Source organism: Malaclemys terrapin, chromosome 11 (genome assembly GCF_027887155.1).
Source record: "Malaclemys terrapin pileata isolate rMalTer1 chromosome 11, rMalTer1.hap1, whole genome shotgun sequence".
NCBI lineage: Eukaryota > Metazoa > Chordata > Testudines > Emydidae > Malaclemys > Malaclemys terrapin.
In genome coordinates this window covers 69481039-69503274 of record NC_071515.1, presented here as the reverse complement: position 1 = coordinate 69503274, position 22236 = coordinate 69481039, and the positions used below count along the sequence as shown (strand labels likewise).

The following is a 22236-nucleotide window of genomic DNA, read 5'->3' as shown; positions in this document are numbered from 1 at the left end:
TATCGAAGTTGAGCACCAAGGTATTTTTTTGTTTAAAACAAAAACATATGTTAAGTCTTGTACAAATTAGTTATAACAAAACATATATGTTGAGCATAATAAAGTTAGGACACAATGACACTCAAACAGTCTTATGTGCTTATCAGGAGAAATCGCTTTTGTCATATTTTTTGTGGTTTCTGTAACTTTCTGAACTATTTGGAGAGCCTTTGTCTGCAGCTGTTAAGTGCAAACAATCAGGATTGACACCCCTCTCTATATTAATGTTACAGTTCGTTAACTTCATTGTTTGCACCTTTACACTTCACTGATTTAAGCAAAATGATTTAAATATGTGACCCTCTTGTGCCCCTCTCCCCTCCCCCATGTTGCATAGACTGTTACGGATTTTGTGTTGGATTCCCTCCCCACCCCCTGCCATTTTATTTGTTGTGGAAATGCACAATAATGATTGATACACATTTGCAGTCATTTGTGTAACTGTGTCCTCTCATAAACACAAATAAATGTATGCAGAGAAATGTATATTTTCAAATCCCTTTCTGTATTTTGTTTTTAATATAATCAGTAAGAGACTTCTGAATCACAACTGGAAAGTATGTATCCTATTGTTGTACAAATACTAGATGTAGTTCCAGAATTTTTCTCCATTTGTATCTCTGGTAGCATTTACAGCTGGTGTGCTTTGCTGTAGTGGCATGTAATAGGCTTTGCCTCACAGCATTTCGTTCAGCAAACAAGTTAAATCAGCCCTGATAGCCCTTACTAATGCGTTAGTGTTAAAGAAGAGTGAAGGTTGTGAAAGGAGCTCTCAAGTATGTGACTTATTAGCTGGTTGCTAATTTTGGACAAATTTTACCAGGAAGTACATTATTGGGTATTGATTTACTGGCATGTTTGAACAGTCTGCAGCACCGTGCTGAATAAACTGGATATCTCAAGTTAAATTTCTTCTTTAACAAAGACATTACTTCAACTAAAATACAGAGTTGATGTTCCTTAAAGTATATTTTATCAAATCTTTCACTCTTTTTAGAATTTTACATATACACTAAAGGTTTACCAACTTTAATTATGTGTTTTTGAGCAGGAAGAAGTCACTGAAAAATAAGATTTATATTTTTCTAAACTTTAAGGAAAATGCTTTGATTTATTTCATACCATTTTTATCCTGTGCCTTGCAGCTCCTCATCAACGACTGGAAGCTGTTACTCTGCCAGGGATTGTTTCATTTATACTGAGCCTGTTATGTGGGGCTTTGAATTTAATTAGAGGATTTCATGCCATAGAAAGTCTTCTGCAGGTACTGTACCATGTTTACAACTCTGTAGTGGGGAAGAACTGAAATCAGAGTGCCACGTTTGTGCAAAATATCAATCATAATTAGTTAATATAAATTTTACAGTATGAACCAAATCCTTCTACCCTAATTCATATGAATGTTCCTATTGATTTCAGACCCAATATGTATATTACTACTCCTGGGGGAATTACACACACAGAATTCATGTTTGGTGCAGAATTTTTTTATTTCCCGCAGAAAATACATTCTGCCCAAGAAGTGTTGCAATTCTGCCATTTGCCCACCAGAGGCCACTGTGGCACCAGAACAGCCATCTGACCAGTAGTAACAGCTAGCAGCCAGTTGCGTTCATTATAGCAGTCTGCCCGTGGAGGCAGGTTAGGTGGGAGAGTGGGGCACCGGGGGCTGCTGTGGGGGTCAGAGATTAGGGTCAGAAGGGCTAGTGGGGAGACAGACTGGGGTATGGGCTGAGGAGCTAGTGAGGTGACAGCATTGAGCCAAGGGCTGAATGGGAGGGGGGGGGCTCCAGGGCCACATGGAGATGGGGGCAGGGCTTCCAGGGCCACATGGAGACAGGGGCAGATGTGCCTGACTGAATGGGAGAGAGTTGATGTCAGCCAGGGTCCATACTTCTCCCACCCACACCTAACAACCCTCCAGGTTCATTCCCAGGCTCCTTCCCTCTACCTCAGCTCCTCCGTTACCCTTGACTCCCCCAAGCCTTTGCACTGCTTTTGAGAGGTTCGGAAAATACATTTCTGTATTGTAGTTTAAATGAATTACTCAACGTTCTGTATTAATATATCTAGTAAGGAATCTATTTGTCAAAAAACATTTCCTGAATCTTTTTATTTTTTTGTCTGTATTGTTAGACATACTTGCTGACAGGTATTTTGAAATAAATTACCAAAATAATTGAAACTGGAGTGATCATATTGTGTTATTTTGACAAATAAAATATGCAGAATTTTGCAGAATTTATTTTTTGGCACAAAATTCCCCCAGGAGTAATATTCTATATCCATTGAGTGTGTACAGGAAGAGATGTTCAAAGGTGCCTAATAGATACTTTTGCAAATCCCACCAGTACAGGGCATAGACTGCTGTTTTCTAAACCCATGCCATGACGACAAACTTTGAAAAGCCACTTTTTTATTGGTGTCTGTTATGCATAATGCTCAAACAAAATGATATGCCTTCAAAATTTGGACAGTCTAGCCTAGCCCATTGTCAGCAAAGAACCACAGAACATGGGTCTTTGAAGGATTTTTGTAACCAGGACCTTTGTTCCTTTGAGAATAAAATGAAAAATTATGTACTTGGTTATGGGAAGTTCTGTCCCTTTTAAAATATATTTGCATTCAATATTGTGATTCATGACCTTGCAATGAATAAGAGGTTTTTCTTTGTACACCATTACTTCTATAAGATACATTGCCATTGATATTCTGTACTGAATGGAGGATACTGTGCTTTTAGAAGGACACATCTTCTGGTAGTGTAAATTGTCATAGCTCCATTGAAGTCAGTGAAGCTATGACAATAGACAGCTGCTGAGTATCTGCCCCAGTTAAAAGATTAAACTGAGGTCCTCTCATGATGGTTGTCCTAGTGGAAGATGAAGATCCTGTGGTGGCTTTCAAAAGGAGTAGGGGGAATCTTACTATTTTGGTTAATATTTATTCTCTCAGTAAAGTAAATTCAGGTGTATAAGACTTTGTGCACTATTCCTTCATAATCACAGCATTATCAGTGTTTGCTTAATCACTTTTTAAGGACACTGGTTACCTAAAATATGAAAGATGGTGTGTGCATTCTAATTGTGTTCTGTATACATACTGGTGTATTAATTTAAACATTAACAGTTGAGGCCCAGGGCATTTCTTGAAGATTAATGAATGGCTGGGAGGAGTTGATGAAAATGCCCTGTGCCAAGGTCGTTGTTACTATTACAAACTGAAAATGAGAATAAAGCCAAGGTATATGGATTTTTTTAATGCATTATGCAGTTTCATGTGGCATTTCTAGAGAATTAATGCCCTGTTCCTTCACAAATCATATTTCTTATATATTATGTACATATAAATAATATTTCCTGAATGCTTTATCGCCATGCCATTAGATTTATAAATATAAATTACAGTTCAGAGTTGCACAAATAGCGGACAGAATTTCACCTCTTTAATTGCATAATATCTGTATTACTTATTCTGTTTCTAAAGGAACACAGCTGCAGAAGGATATTCCAGTGTAGAATTAACCTATGTAACCAATAATGTGGTGGCCAATTCAGTTTCTTTCTATGGTGGATAGTGATTTACAGATGAAATATAGTGTTTAGTATTTAATTCCTGGCATTTTGGATCCACCCAGAATAAGTGAAATGAAGAGGAACTTAAAATTAACATGGAATAAATCCATAAAGGTCAAGGCAGAAGTCATCCGAACACAGTATTAAATGGAAGTTTAACTCCAGGGGAAAAAAAATCTTTCATTACAAAGGTTCCTTCTGAATTTAGAATACTTTCCTTTTTAATCAATAATTCATTTAGAGGTTACAAAACTACTTTGTAACCTGTAGTTACACTGTACTGGATTCTGTTGTGACTGTGAGGTGAAAGTTTTTATAATCTGTTGAAGTTCTGTTCCTGGACATAAATTTTGTGTGCAGAAGTACAGATTTTTTTTATAGCCAGAGCTACAGATGAGAGAACTTCAAGCTAAACGTGTTCTCAAGAGAGAGGCGCTGTAGTTCCAAATGGACCAGCTTCCTTTAGAAATGGAATTCTCCTTGATGAAAAACAGATTGCATGAGTGCCCTTGTTCGTATGGGAAAGTTTCTGATTGTGGCAGATGTTTGTTTGAAAAGCATGAAAATGCAGTCTAGAATAATCACTGTAAATTTATTCTGCTCAGCTTTATGGAAAATATTAAAACCTGTTTGAATATATTAGAAGAAATAAGTCTGTTTAAGGAAAAGCAACTTAAAGTGAGAAAATCTGTAATTTTAAGTTCATTTTTTTTAATTGTTCTGCTTAAAAGAAATTCAATTTGCTATCCATATAACTGTTTATGAATAATCTTTGTCTAGTAAATAGTCATGCTTTTGTTTGTTCTCTCTTCTATTAATGTATGTTTGCCTGCATTGTTTTCTACATAGAATTTTAGCACACCCTAGTGGACAGTTTGTATTTTTCAGTTTACACAGTTTCCATTTTGTGAGGATGTTATATTAAGACAGTTGTACAAATTGTTACTTCTTCTAGTTCCCAACGTTTAGACTGGGATTTTCAAACTAGTCTAGGGAAACCAGGTGCCCAAAGCTGCAGATGAGCCTCCCTTAAGCTCTTTTGAGAATCCCAGCATTAGGTGTCTGCTGTGCTGAATAGAAATAGTAAGCAAGGATAATTAGGATATTTTGGACCCTCCTAACTCCGTTCTGTGAATCTGACCTTCCCAGAGAGAAATAAGTGATGCCTTCTAATTTCTCCACTTTAGTTTTGGTACAGGAGGTCATTCTAAATTTGTATGTTGGATTATTTTTAATTAGAACTAGAAGTTATTTGTGTACACCATGCATATCTTGTGTATTTACTTTTGTTGAAATACATTGGGAAAATACTGGATTTTTATTCTCTTTTCACAGAACGAGGGTGAAGATTTCAGTTATGTCATTGCGTTTTTCCTTGGAACAGCAGCCTGCTTGTATCAGGTAAATTCTTCCTGCTCCATATTGCAATAGTCTTCAGAAGCATTATTTAGTCGTGTACAAATGTTATCAAGTTTTCTTAAATATTGTGTATATTTGAATGGATTGACTTTAAGAGTTACCTCTGCTCTTATTTTGGTGGTGATGAGAGATCACAGCATGGATTCACGCCTACATGCTTGATTCTGGGCTATTGTTTTCTGGGATTGTCTTTTCCCAGTTAGTTTATCGAGAGAGGGATGTGTTTGTCTCCTTCGGGAGGCTGATATTAGGATTGCTGTATGATTCAGCATAATAGAATCATAAAAGTTAAAGATGAAACTGACATTTTAGGTCCCTTTTTTCCATCTTCCTGGGCAAATACAGATTTTGTTCCTACAGTGTTATTCCCAGGTTAGCTTGTAAATGTCACAAGGGATAGAGAATCGTTCACTTCTCCAAAATGACTATTACGCAGGCTAATACATCTCACCATCTGGAAGTTTTCCCTGATATGCAGTCTTCCTTTTCCTCTCCTCAGTGTTATCTCACTATTCCTCGTTATACAGTCTTTCTATCCCACTGAGTAATTCTTCTCCTTCTTTCATATTTGTGCTCTTAATAGATTGTTAAATTTTTAGCAAATCCCTCTTCTCTCTTAGTTGTTGCTTAGCTAAACTATACATAATTAGCTCTCTGTCGTTCCATATAAGTCAATTGTCACAGTCCCTTCATAAGCATTATGGCTGTTCACTGAATTCTTGCTAATTTTTGCTTATCTGTCTGGTATTGATGAGCCCAAAACTAAACGCACTATTTCAAGTGTGGTCATTTTTGAGACTATCACCTCACTGCTTCATAACATAATGTGTGTTCAGTCAGAAATCTCACTTCCTCTTTTGCTGCTATATCACATTGCTTACTTGTACGTAATTGCTGTCAACTACAATCCCTTCCATAAGTGTCTTTCAGCAGTACTGAAATCCATTGTCTTGCATTTTTCCAGTTTACATCTTTTGTATCTTCTGATAATATTTCTAACCCCACTAGGTCCAGTTGCATTGTTGTCTATTCTCAGTGACTGTATTTCCTCTCAGATTAGCAACCATTCTGAAGTCCATAACATATTGGCCACCTCCTCTCGAAGATTATTAGTAAAAATGTTAAATAAGATCACAGCTAATGCCACACAGAAGAACACCCCAACTTGATACATTATCATGTATCTTTACCCTTTGTTTGCAGTCCTCCAGCCACTTTGCACTTCATATGATAATGCTCTTGTTCTACTATGTGATGATCTTCACTCAGAAATTTAATCTCACTAGATTATTGGGATTTTTCCCCATACAGTGTGACTCCCCAATCCATACAACGTATCCATCTTTCATGTATTGCTGTTTATTAATTTACAAGAAAACGGTTACAGTCAAGTTGTACTGGCCAAAAATTGGACCTAAATGGAATAGGAATTTAGTGCTAAATGTTAAACTAATAGTGAGGTATTTACAGAACTCCATTGATATTTGTCTTCCACCACATTTCAGGAATACCCGTTATGTCAAGGTCCTTTTCCATTGCCTGGTATTTTAATTTACCTAGTTTTGCTCTTCAAGAGTCTTGCATTGATATAGTACCTTGACATTTATAGTTTCTATTTTTGGCAAGGTAACTATTATTCTTGGTCTGGCACCAATCTAACTGGCCCAGAACTTACTTCTGTGATCTCAACCTGTCACTTGTCTAGGTCAGCTGTAGTTTCTGTCCTTTCTTTTACAGGACACAGCCTTTGTACAGTAACTCCTCACTCAACATTGTCGTTTATATTCCTGAAAAATGCTACTTTAAGCGAAACTATGTTAAGTGAATCCAATTTCCCCATAAGAATTAATGTAAATAAGGGGGATTAGGTTCCAGGGAAATGTTTTTTTGCTAGACAAAAGATTAATACACACACACACACACACACACACACACACAGTATAAGTTTTAAACAAACAATTTAATACTGTACACAGCAATGATGATTGTGAAGCTTGGTGGAGATGGTGAAGTCAGAGGGTGGGATATTTCCCGGGGAATGCCGTACTGCTAAATTATCTAGCACTTGACTGAGCCCTCAAGGGTTAACACATTGTTGTTAATGTAGCCTCACACTCTATAAGGCAGCACGAATGGAGGGAGGGGAGACAGCATGGCAGAGAGAGAGAGACACCGTGTGTGTGTGAGAGAGAGAGAGATGCACATTGCCCCTTTTTAAGTAGATAAGCAAGCTGAGACAGCAGCTGCTGCCAGCAAGCTCCCTCTGTCCTGAGGCCTGTTGTGTCCCCCCGCTCTGTGGAGATGGGGTAAAGGAGCGAGGGGAGGGTGTCATAAATATAGAGAGAAGAATAGCATAAAATCCCTCCTTGACAGCTGTACTCAATTGCTTTACCTGTAAGGGATTAAACAGTTCAAATAACCTGGTTGGCACCTGACCAGAAGGACCAATGTTCTCTTTTGTTGTTCAGTCTCCGGATGGAGGGAGAAGCCAAACAGGTATATCATCTCCTGAAAATATACCTGGAATAATCCATCTAAAACCACAGAAATTGTAAGTAGGGCAGGGGTTCTCAGACTTCTGTACTGGTGACCCCTTTCACACAACAAGCCTCAGAGTGCGACCCCCCCCCTTATACATTAAAAACACTTTTAAAAATATATTTAACACCATTGTTAATGCTGGAGGCCAAGCGGGGTTTGGGGTGGAGGCTGACAGCTCGCGACCCCCATATAATAACCTTGCGACCCCTTGAGGGGTCCCGACCCCCAGTTTGAGAACCCCTGAAGTAGGGCAAGGAAATGCATTCAGTTATCTTTTGGTTTGGCTTGTGAATTTTCCTATGCTACGGGAATAAAACTCCCTCTGTTTTTGTAACTGTGAAGCTGAGCCCAGAGGGGAATCCTCTGTGTTTTAAATCTTTTTATTACCCTGGGTAAAGTTTCCTTCCATCCTGATTTTGCAGGTGTGATTCTTTGACTTTTTTCTTTATAATAAAGTTCTTCTTTTAAGAACTTGATTGATTTCAGTGTCCTGAAGACAAAGGGTCTGGTCTGTGCTCACACTGCTAAGGCAGTTAGTTGGTATATTATTCTCAAGCCTCCCAGGAAAGGGGGTTAAGGGGTTCGGGGGGATACTTTGGGGGAATAGGGATTCCAAGTGACCCTTCCCTGAATTTTTGTGTAAATCACTTGGTGGTGGCAGCAATACCATCCAAGGACAAGGAAAGGAATTTGTGCCTTGGGGAAGTTTTAACCTAAACTGGTAGAATATAAGCTATGGGAGTCTTTCATGCGGTCCCCACATCTGTATCCCAGAGTTCAGAATAGGGGGGAACCCTGACATTAGCACCCCTCTTCTCCCCCTCCTCATCCCCTGCACAGCAAGCAGGAGGCTCCCGGGAGCAGCTCCAAGGCAGAGGGCAGGAGCAGCACATGGCAGTGGGGGGAGGGACAGCTGAACTGCCTGGCAATTGATAGCTTGCTGGGCGGCTGCCACACAGGGAACTTAGGGGAGCTGATAGGGGGGTTGCTGGTCCATCCTGGTTCCAAGCCCCCACCAGCTAGCTCCAACAGGCTGCTCTTCCTGCAAGCAGTGGACAAAGCAGGCAGCTGCCAAACAACGTTATAAGGGAGCATTGTGCAACTTTAAACAAGCATGTTTTCTAATTGATCAGCAACATAACAATGTTAACTGGGACGACGTTAAGTGAGGGAGTTGCTGTATTAGTGACATCTCTCTAGCAGATGTCTTTTTACAACTTGAGTGCTCTTCTGCACCTGTTGATTTTTCGTCAGTCCCTACCTTAAATAATCTCCCCACAAACATTATTTTCTATGCCAGCAGTCTAGTTTCATTTTGGATAAGGTGGAGCCAGATCCCTTCTGTAGAGGGTGCCCTTCCCGCACATAAATTTCCCAATACCTCAAAAATTGAACCCCCTCTTCTTTACATAATCTCTCATCTGTGCATTGCAACAGTGGAGTCCCACCCCCGCCCCCAGCATACTTGCTGACCCTCTGCATGATGGAACTGGAAACGTTGCAGAGAAAGTGACCCCAGAAGCTCTGGATGTATAAACCTTTTCCTAGTATTCTAAATTTAATTTCCAAGACTTCTCTCCTATAGCCATCTGTGTCATTATTACCAAAATGCAGTTAGCCCTCTTTGCTCCCCGAATCAAGTGTCAACGACATGGCATGTTTAAGACTGTCCTGGCATGGAAGTTATTTCTAAGTCTAGATCGGGGTCTGAAACTCGTGGCCGGCCTGCGGAGTTATTTGCTGCGGCCTGCAAAGCTCCCTGCCGCCCCGGAGTTATTACCTGCGGCTGCCAAGCTCCCCTCACCCGCCGCCCCCACGGCGTGCTGTGTTCCCCACTCCTCTGCCTACCTGCAGGCGCTTCCCACCACTGAACAGCTGTTGGGCGGCGCTTAGCGCTTTCCAGGAGGGTGCGGGGAGGAGCGGGGAGCCGTGCTCTCAGGAGAGGAGGCAGAGAAGAGGCAGAACAGGGGCGGGGATTTGGGGAAGGAGTTGGAATAGGGGCAGGGAGGGGGCGGAGTTGGGGTGGGGACTTTGGGGAAGGGGTTGGAATGGAGGCGGGGAAGGAGTGGGGCCTCACGGAAGGGGTGGAGTGGCGGGGCTTTTGTATCTTTTTCATATAAAGTGTCAGTGATGCGGCCCTCGGGTTAATGTACTAGTCCCCATGTGGCCCTCATGGTGATTTGAGTTCGAGATCTCTAGTCTAGATCTTGCATGAAAGTGCATTGCATTGCTTTTCAGCCATAGGACTGGCCTAATGTTTTACATTTTGTTCAGTTAATACTTCAGAAAAAAATGAAGTTTATTAATTTACAAGAAAATGGTTACAGTTAAGTTGTACAGGACAAAAATTGGACCTAAAGGGAATAGAAATTTTTAGTCCAACATGTTAAATTAATCACTGTGCTGCCAGAAAGATTATACTTTACTTTACTAACTATTGCTTAGCAAAGAATAAACGCAGTGTGGTTCTGTGTCTGTGTCCAGTTTGAGTTTGAAACGCAGTTGCTCCCTTTAGATCTAGAATTCTAGTTATGTAATCCTAAATACCAAGAGTCCAAGTAGAATTCAGCCACACACAACAAAATTCTTCAGAGCCTGGTAATAGGTATCATTGACTGGCAAACCAAGACTCAAAATAATAATATACATGATGTATCAAACTTAAAAACAAAATGCAGTAGCTAGAAGTAGTTTTTAGCAGATGAAGGGAAAAAACAAGGCCCTAAAACAACTTCAGAATCAGCTGTTTCAGCCTTAGTATGAAGGGTCCCTCCCTGGCAATCCTTACCAGATGTTCTCTAAAATCTCCCACTCCTCAAGCAGGTGTGATTAGCATTTCTGTTCGTTCTTTAAATGCAAATCCAATAATGTAAAACTCTCATATATAGTTTGGTCAAGAAGTATCCGTGAACGACTTACATATTAATTCTGATTTTGAGGCACATTTGACATTGTATATGTCTAGCCTCAGATATGCATTTCCAAGAAAAAATGTCTATTTTTCATTTTTCTGAATCCAGTTTGCTCATGAATCTAAGATTTGGCTCTGATTTCCCAGCTCCAGCCAGACTAAACAAATCGTTAGTTTGGCCTGGTCCACACTAACCCCCCACTTCAAACTAAGATACGCAACTTCAGCTACGTGAATAACGTAGCTGAAGTCGAAGTACCTTAGTTCGAACTTACCACGGGTCCAGACGTGGCAGGCAGGCTCCCCCGTCAATGCCGCGTACTCCTCTCGCTGAGCAGGAGTACCGGCGTTGATGGCGAGCACTTCCGGGATCGATCCCAGAAGATCGATTGCTTACCGCCGGACCCGGAGGTAAGAATAGACCTACCCCTTGTCCCTCGTCCCTCAATGCTGCAACTTTGTTGGAACAGGTAGCACTGTAATATTCAGAATGAAAAGTAACTGAGGGGTTAGGGAATCAATAATACAGCCAAGAAAACCAAAAGTTTCTATCCCAATAATGGAAAATTAAACCTAGTGTCTGAAATGTTATCTGGTCTGCTTTGCATTATTCTGGCTCGCTCCACAATCTTGTAGCATTCTTTGAAGTCTCAGTTTCCCCCAACTACAAGTCTCAAGAACTGACCTCAAGCCATTTCTTAATAGGTATAAAAGCTTTCTTTCTCTGAAGTAACATAGGGAAGCCTTCTACACAAAAGCACATTCTGTAATTGCTATGCAAAACAGTTCCCTTAAAACAAACCAACACACGAGTTTCATTACATTGCATGTTAGAGTGACATGTTAAAATCACAGTGCCTTGGCCTTTTGACTGTTGTTGTTTTGTAAGGGGCAAATTTCTCCCCATCTCAAAGTAGGAAAGGGATTGCTGAAAAATTCAGCTCTGCACATACAGCAAGACAACGAAACTTGAGTAAAAGCCTCCAAGTTTATGGAGCCTTGATCAAAAAGCACACTTACATTATTAAATATAGTTACTACATTTGTCATCCTATTTTTAAACCCTTTGTTTTCCTTGATCATTTGAGAGAAGCACATCCTGATGGCTCACTCTGTTCTTTGAAGCTGTCACACTCAGCTCTTCAGATTTTATTACATGGCGAGGTGATTTCATGAAATGAGCTAGATTCTAATTGCTGATTTACTGGTACATGTTAATTGTCCTTTAAATATAACTTTTAGAACCCTCCCCCAAAACAGACATTAGGTCCTGTACTTGAAGATACGCCACATGTTCAGAGGAAGCCAAGCTGTTCTCTTGATACTAGTTTTACTTTGGAGTATTTTTGTTCTGTTTCATAGGGAGGATAAACAAAGGTCTTAATAAAGGGGCCCAGACACTATGGTGATGGGCACTATAAGGCGTGGTCTACGCTGGGGGAGGGAGATCGAGCTAAATTATGCAACTTCAGCTACGTGAACAACGTAGCTGAAGTTGACGAACTTAGATCTACTCACCGCGGAGTCTTCACTGCGATGAGTCGACTGCTGCCGCTCCCCCGTCGACTCTACCTGTGTCTCTCGTGGCGATGGAATACAGAAGTCAACAGGAGAGCGCTCGGGGGTCAACTTATCGTGTCTAGACTAGACACAATAAATCGACCCTCGCTGGATCGATCACTGTCTGCCAATCCAGGGGGTAGTATAGACATATCCTAAGATGGATATTTTACTAACTTGATGCTCTAACAGAATAAAAAATAACCCAGTAAATTGTATTATCCAGAAGCAATCACACAATTCCTGACTTTCCTTGTAGAAACTTAAAAAATAAACACTACCACTATCTGTCAGTATCGTAATGCTGATGTTTCAGTTTTTACCAAGGGCTTTGTTGCAAGGATAGGTTCCTGGGTTAGTGTTTGTTGTATACCTCATTTTCGCTGGTATTCACTATGTTAGACATCCAATCACCACCACCCTCCTTGGTGAAAACTGGAACAGGAGACTAACAAATGAGGTAGAATCAGAAGAGGCTAAAATAGTGTCAAAGTTAGACTCAGGACTCACAGTTTGTCAGAGCGATGCCCGATGCAACACACAAAAGGAGCCCACAGGCGACTGCCTCAGTCACCCTTGCTTTCACACCAAGGATTTTACCCAAGGGTGCGCCTGCGATTGTGCAGATTTCGCTCGCTCAGACCGAACCCTTTGGTCGGCCGATCCCCGGACGGAGATGGCACCCAGACTCAAACACTCCACAGGACAGTCCTCAGTCCGGACAAAACACAGAAATAATTACCTGACCAGATTCCTGATGTCCGATCCCGGGATCCCTACCAGAACAGAGTGGGAACCAACAGGTTCGAGGGCGTAGACTTCACTGTGGTCGTGCTCGGGCCAGGTGCCGACTGCCATGGTCATCCTACAAAAATGGTCAGGAATCACACGGCCCCAGTGAAGATGGGTGCCATCTCAGTGGGACCTCCAAATTGTCAAAGTTAGACTCAGGACTCACAGTTTGTCAGACCACTCTGTTTTATTAGCACAGCGCTCTGCTAATAACGCCCAGATAATGTGAGCACCATCCAAAACCCACACTACCTTATTTTATACAGATAAAAAGGGCGTGAACTTAACAAGAGGACAAAGAAAGCAAAACTGACAAGTTTACCCGAGGCTAGACATACATATTCAATTTTCTTACTAACTTTTACAGCTCTCCGGCTGATGTTCCGCCATTAGCTTAAGCGGACTCATTGTTTATGCCTTAATGTTCCTTTTCCTGACACCTGTATTTCAGCATTCCTTATTTCTGCTTAAAGGTACATATAGCATTTCTTTAATCCGTTCTATTTTTACAATATAATTCATTCTACTTTAACAATAGGGAAAGAACAAATTAAAAATTACTTCGACATATTAGATGTCTTCAAGTCACCAGGGCCTGATGAAATGCATCCTAGAATACTCCAGGAGCTGACTAAGGAGATATCTGAGCCATTAGCAATTATCTTTGAGAAGTCATGGAAGATCGGAGAGATTCCAGAAGACTGGAAAAGGGCAAATATAGTGCCCATCTATAAAAAGGGAAATCAGGATAGCCCAGGAAATTACAGACCAATCAGCTTAACTTCTGTACCTGGAAAGATGATGGAGCAAATAATTAAGCAATCCGTTTGCAAATATCTAGAAGATGATAAGGTGATAAGTGACAGTCAGCATGGATTTGTCAAAAACAATTCGTGTCAAACCAACCTGATAGCATTCTTTGACAGGGTAAGAAGCCTTGTGGAGGCAGGGAAACAGTAGACGTGGTATATCTTGACTTTAGTAAAGCTTTTGATACTGTCTTGCATGACCTTCTCATAAACAAACTAGGGAAATGCAACCTAGATAGAGCTGCTATAAGGTAGCTGCAAAACTGGTTGGAAAACCATTCCCAGAAAGTAGTTATCAGTTATCAGGCTGGAAGGGCATAAAGAGCGAGATCCTGCAGGGATCAGTTCTGGGTCCAGTTCTGTTCAATATCTTCATCAATGATTTAGATAATGGCATACAGAGTACACTTATAAAGTTTGCGGACGATACCAAGCTGGGAGGGGTTGCAAGTGCTTTGGAGGATAGGATTAAAATTCAAAATGATCTGGACAAAGTGGAGAAATGGTCTTAAGTAAATAGGATGAAATTCAATAAGGACAAATGCAAAGTACTCCATTTAGGAAGGAACAATCAGTTGCACACATACAAAATGGCAAATGACTGCCTAGGAGTGAGTACTGCGGAAAGGGATCTGTGCGTCATAGTGGACCACAACCTAAATATGAGTCAACAGTGTAACACCGTTGCAAAAAAAGTGAACATCATTCTGGGATGTACTAGAAGGAGTGTTGTAAGCAAGACATGAGAAGTAATTCTTCTGTTCTACTCTGCTCTGATTAGGCCTCAACTGGAGTATTGAGTCCAGTTCTGGGTGCCACATTTCAGGAAGGATGTGGACAAATTGGAGAGAGTCCAGAAAAGCGCAACAAAAATTATTAAAGGTCTAGAAAACATGACCTGTGAGGGAAGATTGAAAAAATTGGGTTTGTTTAGTCCGGGAAAGAGAAGACTGAGAGGGGACATAACAGTTTTCAAGTATGTAAAAGGTTGTTACAAGGAGGAGGAAGAAAAATTGTTTTTCTTAACCTCTGAGGATAGGACAAGAAGCAATGGGCTTAAATTGCAGCAAGGGAGGGTTAGTTTGGACATTAGGAACTTCCTAACGGTCAGGGTGGTTAAGCACTGGAATAAATTGCCTAGGGAGGTTGTGGAATCTCCATCATTGGAGATTTTTAAGAGTAGGTTAGACAAACACCTGTCTGAAATGGTATAGATAATTAGTCCTGCCACGAGTGTAGGGGACTGGACTAGATGACCTCTAGTCCCTTCCAGTTCTGTGATTTTTATGAAAATCAGTAGAAATAAGTGTGCGGTTTAGTTGTAACCATGTCGGTCCCAGGATATTAGAGAGACAAGGTGGGTGAGGTAATATCTTTTTTTGGACCAACATATGCAAAATCTGCAGACATATTTCCACTGCTACAATGATCAACACACCTTTCAAGATCCATGGGTTCTACGCATGCCTATCACAACGTGTGGTGTACCTCATCCAGTGCACTTAAATGCCCCAATAACAATTGTGTGGGTGAAACCAGAAAATCATTACACTTTTGAATAAACTCATACAGGAAGATGATAAAAGACAAAAACACTGTATCACCTGTGAGTGAACACATTTCACAAAGCGATTACTCTGTATCTGACCTGTGAGTCCTCATCCTCAAAGAAAACCTACACAACACTTTCAAAAGACGAGCCTGGGAGTTTAAATTCATAACTTTGCTAGACACTAAAATCATGGTCTTAATAAAGACACTGGATTTATGGCTTATTACAACAATCTGTAACCCACTAACCCCCATTTTTGTCCTATAATTACAGGAGTGTTCGTGGGCCACTTCACCTTGAATGGTCCCTTAGAATTTGTGCTAACTATTTATGCTAAACTATCTGTTTGACCTTGTATTTAGCTGTGACACGCTGAGTTCCTTTCCCAGACCCGAGTAAGAGATCTGTATAGCTCGAAAGCTTGTCTCTCTCACCAACGGAAGTTGGTCCAATAAAAGCTATTACCTCACCCACCTTGTCGCTCTAGAAATAAAAGTGCATATGACAAGTCTTTTTTTGTACCAGATGAGAGAAATGCAAAAAGTAAACAAGTAGCATAAAGATTTTTTTTTTTTTAAAACCAATTCTTTCCAAAAAAGAATATTTTCTAGGGATTCTTTTTAAAGAAAAGCCTCTTAAATCAGCATCCACCTTGACCACTGTGGATCCATGGCTTGATATGGAGCTAAAGTCCTCAATCAAATGAGTTTGGTGGTATGAACTCAATGGATTTTTGTACTAGACTGTATCTTAATAGCGTCTTGATTTTCACCAGCGCTGGCCCTGATTGGGGAGAAGTCTCTTGTGCTGTTCCTTTTGCAGGATCCCTTGGTATTTTCTGCCTTTGCTTGCTTGCTTGCTTTCACTCCTGAAAACTCCCCCCGCCCTCCTCCTCCCAACATGATTCCCTACTTTGAAGTGACTTTGGTTTATTTTAGCACAGCTGTCTGTGTTCTGTGGATCCTTGATGTGCCATAGCATCTTCTGCCCTGCTGCTTTAAATAGCAGCCATGCAGAAGATTCAAGGGAGCATCAAAGATCAGAAGGCATTGGTCAGCATGCAGCTGAGCTGAGAACAAAGCAGTCTCTTAGGAGGCGGAGTGGGCACAAATGGAGAACAAGAAGAGGAGTAGATGTGGGAGCTAAAGTCAGGAAATGGAGCAGTGAGTTGTGGAAGTGGGAGAGGAGGAAAGCATTTGTGAAAACGATGTAATTTTAGCAGACCTGAGATTTGCAGGTGTAATGGAATAAAGGATTCGGACTTTGAAGAATGTTTTGTGAAGAAGAGAAACTTGGGATGAATTGAGGTTGTCCCCTTAAGCCTTCTCTCTGAGGTGCTCTTCCCTCTACTCTTTCCCCTCCTCCTACTGACTTACATTTGTGAAGCCAGAATGCAAATATGCATTTGAATCTCCCCAGTAATCCTACCACCTTTTAAGGATTAGGGTGTGTACAAAGGGAAACTGCATGTGCTGGATAAAGTAGAGCATGGGGGCAATTTATAGCTCCCTGATTTTCCGGCTCCCATCCCATTGCAGGTTAAGCAGCCTGAGATCTGTTCTAACTTGTGCCAGCTGGCAATAGCTTGGGTGTCTCCCACTCCCTATGCTAGTGACTACAAGGAGTGAGACCAAGGGGACAGTCTACCAGCTTCACACCTGTATTAACTCCCCAATGCTGAGGGATTCCATCCAGCCGGGTACTTAAGGATTCTTCTGTTTCTTGTGCATTGCCTGAGTGGCATAGACAAGCCAAAACATTTGTTTCCATTGCCACTTTCATTATTGATAATGAGCAAATATGATGACGAAATCTTCCTTGAAGAGCGAATAATGGAAGCAAAATTTAACTTCTTCTGATGCTGAGCACTGGTCACTCCAGAATGCCCACTTAAGTTAGTACCACATTTACCTACTCAATTAAAAAAACAACACGTTCTACATGGTTCATTTTTGTATCTACTTGATAGTTCAGTGTGATTTGTTAGCAGAAGTAATTTTCAATGCACTAATCAGACTTTGTGTTTTCTTCTTTGCAGTGTTATTTATTTTTATACTGCACAGGCTGGCGGAATGTCAAATCCTTCCTGACTTTTGGTTTAATCTGCCTATGTAACATGTATCTGTACGAACTGCGCAATCTCTGGCAGCTCTTCTTCCACGTGACAGTGGGAGCGTTTGCAGCATTACAGATACGGCTAAGACAACCACAAGGGAAGTCCCCTGATTACAATGTCTGACCCAAGGCAGTCTCAGTCCACCCATGGTTCCCTCTCAGGAATGAAAAGCTTTTCTCCAAAAGAAGAAGTTGTGTTTTTTATTTATTTTTTTTTTTTTAAAGATCAACACAAGATGCCTGTGGACGTTTGTGACTTGAGAACTTAGATTTATCCTCATTGAAGCCTGAAGACGCACACAATACAGGATTAGTGGAGGAAAATGGGTCCTATCCATGCAGAGCATTGTCCCTTGAGGACAAATACAAATTTGGAGGACTTGACTGATAGCAGGAAAAAGCCTTCTTCAAAAGTATGATAATGGAAAAAGATATATATACAGGGCCTGTTCTGCATATCAAGTGAGCACTCCAATTCCAAAATCAGTTTTGCCTTTGTGAGGCAGTAGTATAGGCTGAATACAAAGATGCTATTGCATATTAGCAGACGATTGGAATGAGTGCGTTACTAAATGTGAAACTATTGGATTGCACATTAAATTTAATGGGATGCGTGTATGTGTTTTCTTAATTAAAGCCTAACCTGGAAACCATCTGTTTATGGGGATTAGCTCCTTGGTCCCAGTGGCCTTCCATGTAGTGCTGAGTTAACTATAAATCTTGGTAAATATTTTTTTCTGTATAATTTGTTTTTAATGATCTTTTGAAAGTGACCTTTATGGACAAGTTTTATTTAAGTAAATAACCTAAAATTCTGTCTCTTGGCCCTCTTTGCTCTCCTCCTCTATTTGAACACTAGAAGTTTGAAAAGAAGTGCCAGGTGGGTAAACAGACATTGATTTGAAACCTGTTTGAGCTATTGCTTGTGTCTCTATACATTTTATGAACTGGATTAATAGCTGAAACCTAATTTAGCATATAGGCAACTGGTGGTGAGCTTATTTCCATCAATCATAAACAGAGTTCAGTTTAAAAAAAATCCTTTTTGGATCCAGGGATTTTGTTGGTCTGGTAGATTTACATTTTATTGAATTGGAGTCGAACCTCACTACTGTGTGTTAGTGGCTGGGACAGCTATGTTGAGTCCCAGAGTTTGTGAATTAATTAGCAGATGAACAATCAAGGCTATTACCTTGCGTTCTATTTCTTTTGACAATCATATTTTGAGTTAATTATTTCCAGGGCTTTATAGTGCACTAGTAAATATATTTTAATATAGTTTGCTCAAGTAGTGAGGTGTAGTAATATGGGGCATAACTAAAGCCTTCAGAAAAGTTTTAATAGCAGGATGGCTTCCACATTGCTTGTGAGCATTACTAGGCTTGGCGATTAGTGAGGTTCTGCTTTACTATGAAATGTTACTCATCAGATCTCTGTAGGCGGTCCCCACCTAAAATGTTCTCTTCGGTAATTTATTGGCAATCAAACTGATAGCAGAGAAGTAATACCTAGACTGGGAACAACTATTGTTTTTTTTAAAGGAAGTGACCTTACTCAAGGGGATCCAGGTGCCCAAGACCAAGATAATTTACAGAAAATGGAATCAGTCCTAAATGAACAGCAGTAGTATGTATTTTTTGATGCACTCTTTGTTATAATGTCTCTTTTTTAAGACCTACATAATTAAGAGGCTGAAAATATCTTGGTGCATGTGGTAGCTAAGGGCAGGTCTACACTAACCCCCCAATTCGAACTAAGGTACGCAACTTCAGCTACGTGAATAACGTAGCTGAAGTTCGAAGTACCTTAGTTCGAACTTACCTCGGTCCAGACGCGGCAGGCAGGCTCCCCCGTCAACTTCGCGTACTCCTCTCGCCGAGCTGGAGTACCGCAGTCGACGGCGAGCACTTCCGGGTTCGACTTATCTCATCCAGACAAGACACGATAAGTTGAACCCAGAAGTTCGATTTGCTTGCCGCCGAACTACCGGGTTAGTGTAGACCTACCCTAAGATAATTGTTGCAGGAGGTGTGCTTTGCCTTTGAACCTTTTTCTTTTTTTTTTTTTCATTCGTCCAGCAAATAGAATGGGGATGCATTTGTCTGGTCTTGTATGTTCCCATTATGACACTTTTTGTTGGTATTTTGGGGCAGTGGGGGAAGGGAAGGAAGGAGGAGGATTTGAAATTTAAACAGAGTGTAAGAGGCATATCTGCAGGAATACAAAGATTTCAATAATGTTAGTTAAACCCTTAGTTTTAAACAACTCAGACTACCCACTGCCAAACAACACATGTTGCATTAGATTGCAGTGCAGCCTTTTGAAATCAGGACACCTGAAAACACAAAAATAAATCGTTCACTATTTTAAACTTGGGGTTTGAAATATGGATATTGTGTGTTTAGTACAAACTAAAGCTTTCGTCTTTTCAACACACTCCTTTGAGCCAAAAATTCTGAGTTTTTTTTGGTTTTGGGGGGTTTTTTGTTTAAAAAAAAAAGTGCAAAAATCACTCAGGAACTTTAATTTATTATGCTGATATATTTAGGACCCAATCCGACTTCCAGAGAAGTCAATAGAAAACCTCCCATTGGCTTGAATGAGTGCAGGTCCCCTTTAAGCCGCATTCTGATGACTTTAATGGTGCTTAGGTCTTGAGTGAATTTCACCCAGAGGAAATTGGACCAAGGAGTTGCTTCTTGTTAGGAAAAAAAGAGGTCATGAAGAAGTAATTGTAAGAGTTACTTATGGAAACAGCCCAATGGAAGTTGATGGGAATACTAGCATGCGTATTGAATACTTACATGAACACAGGTTGCAGGATTGGGCTTGGTATTTGTAACTTCTGCAGTTAATGAGTTAAATTATTTGCAAAGATAATGCTTTTAGCTTATTATCATTATGACAGTCAGGAAACTAAACAACAATTAGCATTATAAACCTGCTCTGTTGGAAGGTCTAAAATAGTTCTACCACTATTCATTTCACTTCAGTTGTAGTACTAAAGATGCTACTAAGAATGTACACTGAAGGTACCTCTTTGTTCCAGTCTTGTGACCTTATGCAGATGTAGGCTTTTCTGCCCTGTCAGTGGCTGCTGATGTATCAGTCTGAGAAGTCTGTTTTTCCTTTTAATCTTTTTCCCTTTTCCCTGCTTTTCAAAGGATGCGTTCCCTTGCTGTAACATCTAGAGCCATTATTGCATTACTGTTACTAGTGGCATTAAACAAACTGCTGATTTAACAGATGTAATGAGCAAATACAACTGTCAGACAGATTGAACTATGCTTGTTGAGAAAAATCACAATTTACAGTGAAGCAATAATGTCTACTCCCCAGCTGTGACAGTTCCTCACAAATTCATTACTAAACATGTAAGCTAATAATACATATTAGAAGATGTTCAGAACTGTTTTTGTGCACAAACTTCATGCGAGTAGTTAGAATATTTGAACTTTTTCTGTGCACGGGTTTGGAAAATGCACCTTTTGTGTCCTGTTATGGGGTGAAATCCTGACCCACTGAAGTCAATGGCAAAATTTCCCTTGACTTAGTGGGTCCAGGATTGTGCCCACTGGACCTCATCCAATACTCATTGAAGTCAAAAGGAGACTTTCCATTGACTTCACTAGATGTTGAATCAGGCTCATGAGGACAGATTCTGTACTGGTTACAGTCCAAGTCTGATTAGAATTGGAGTTGCGCAAGGAAAAGGGCCTGATTCTGATAGGTGCTGGGTGCATTCAGTGGGACATCAGTGGAAGCTGAGGCCACTCGGCATCCTATTAGAGGTTAAGCTCTGAGGCAGACTGGATCCAGCATATGTAAAAAGAATGAAAATATTTTCTTTAAACAAAACATGAGTCTGTTCAAATTTGATTAATTAGGAATGTTCAAATGCCTCACTATAGCTTTTTAAAACACACACAGTGGTGTTTTTATTGTTTCCCTGTGTGTTTTCTGACCTAAAAGTCCTGACCCCTTATGGTATTGTGTGGTCTGTTTTTCATTTATTTTTTAAATACCTGAGTAGAAATGTGAAACTTTTAAAAATCTCTCCTACAGACAGTTAGCTTTTTTGTTTGTTTTTTCTTTTCTCTCCAGCAGCCAACCTTCTCTCAGGCACTGAACAATAACCAGCCCTCTCTCTTTTGTGTTTTTTCTAGCAATCTTTGGTGGGTTAACTACCTAAAGGTGCATTTTAAAATGTAGAATAATATCAAAAGTCTTTTGGAAAATACAGGTTGTTGTTTTTTGTTTTGTTTTTTTAAAGTTTGAATATGTAGTTGGTAATGTAGCAGATTCAATCCAATCACTTTTTTGTCCTAAAGAACTCATTTTCTCTGCATCAAATGGCTGACTGGAGGTAGAACACTATTGTTTTAAAGTCTGTTAGTTTTTTTAAATGGTGAGGTTATTCAACACCCATTGCCGTATCTTTAATAATTACTAGTTTCTTTAGCAAAGAAGCAATGACATCTGTTTAGGTCTCTCCCCACCCCACCACATGAATTGCTTTTTTGAATCCCAGATTAAGTAATAAGTAGAAATGCATTACCATTTACAAACACTAAACATATGCTGTTTTGGCTTGGCACTTGGTAAGACGGTAACAGCAGGAAAGCTACATGTTTGTGTAGCAGCCACTCATTGTAAAAATGCATGTTGTGTGAATGCTTGTAGTATTAGTGGTTTTGCATAATTGAATGTGTTGCAGAGGCATTTTACTTTTTTTTTTTTTTAAGTGATAATGGAAGAAAGCCCCAGTAGTGCTGATCCTGCAAATAGCTCCATAAGGGCACAGGAATCTGCCTCTAGAATCCCCAGTAATGTCAATATGGGGCTGCTTGTGTGGATCCATCTGCAGAACTGGGACAAAAAATCTGTAAACTTTGGCATTTCTAAGTGATTTTACAGGGGTTT

The 22236-nt window shown here is 40.3% G+C and overlaps 1 protein-coding gene across 5 annotated transcripts in view; it reads left to right on the top strand.

The window, feature by feature from the left end:
• SEC22A (SEC22 homolog A, vesicle trafficking protein) overlaps nucleotides 1-18130 on the top strand; it is a 34577-nt gene extending 16447 nt beyond the window's left edge. For 4 of the 5 annotated variants that reach the window (XM_054043695.1, XM_054043696.1, XM_054043697.1 and 1 more), the window contains exons 5-7: nucleotides 1185-1303; nucleotides 4950-5015; nucleotides 17237-18130. In XM_054043695.1, coding sequence (XP_053899670.1) covers nucleotides 1185-1303; nucleotides 4950-5015; nucleotides 17237-17437 — 386 coding nt within the window. In that variant the 3' untranslated portion in view covers nucleotides 17438-18130. Of the gene's footprint in view, nucleotides 1-1184; nucleotides 1304-4949; nucleotides 5016-7501; nucleotides 7809-17236 lie in introns of those variants that run through there. The other variant, XM_054043698.1, reaches the window with a different exon arrangement.
• The last annotated feature ends 4106 nt before the right edge of the window (nucleotides 18131-22236 follow it).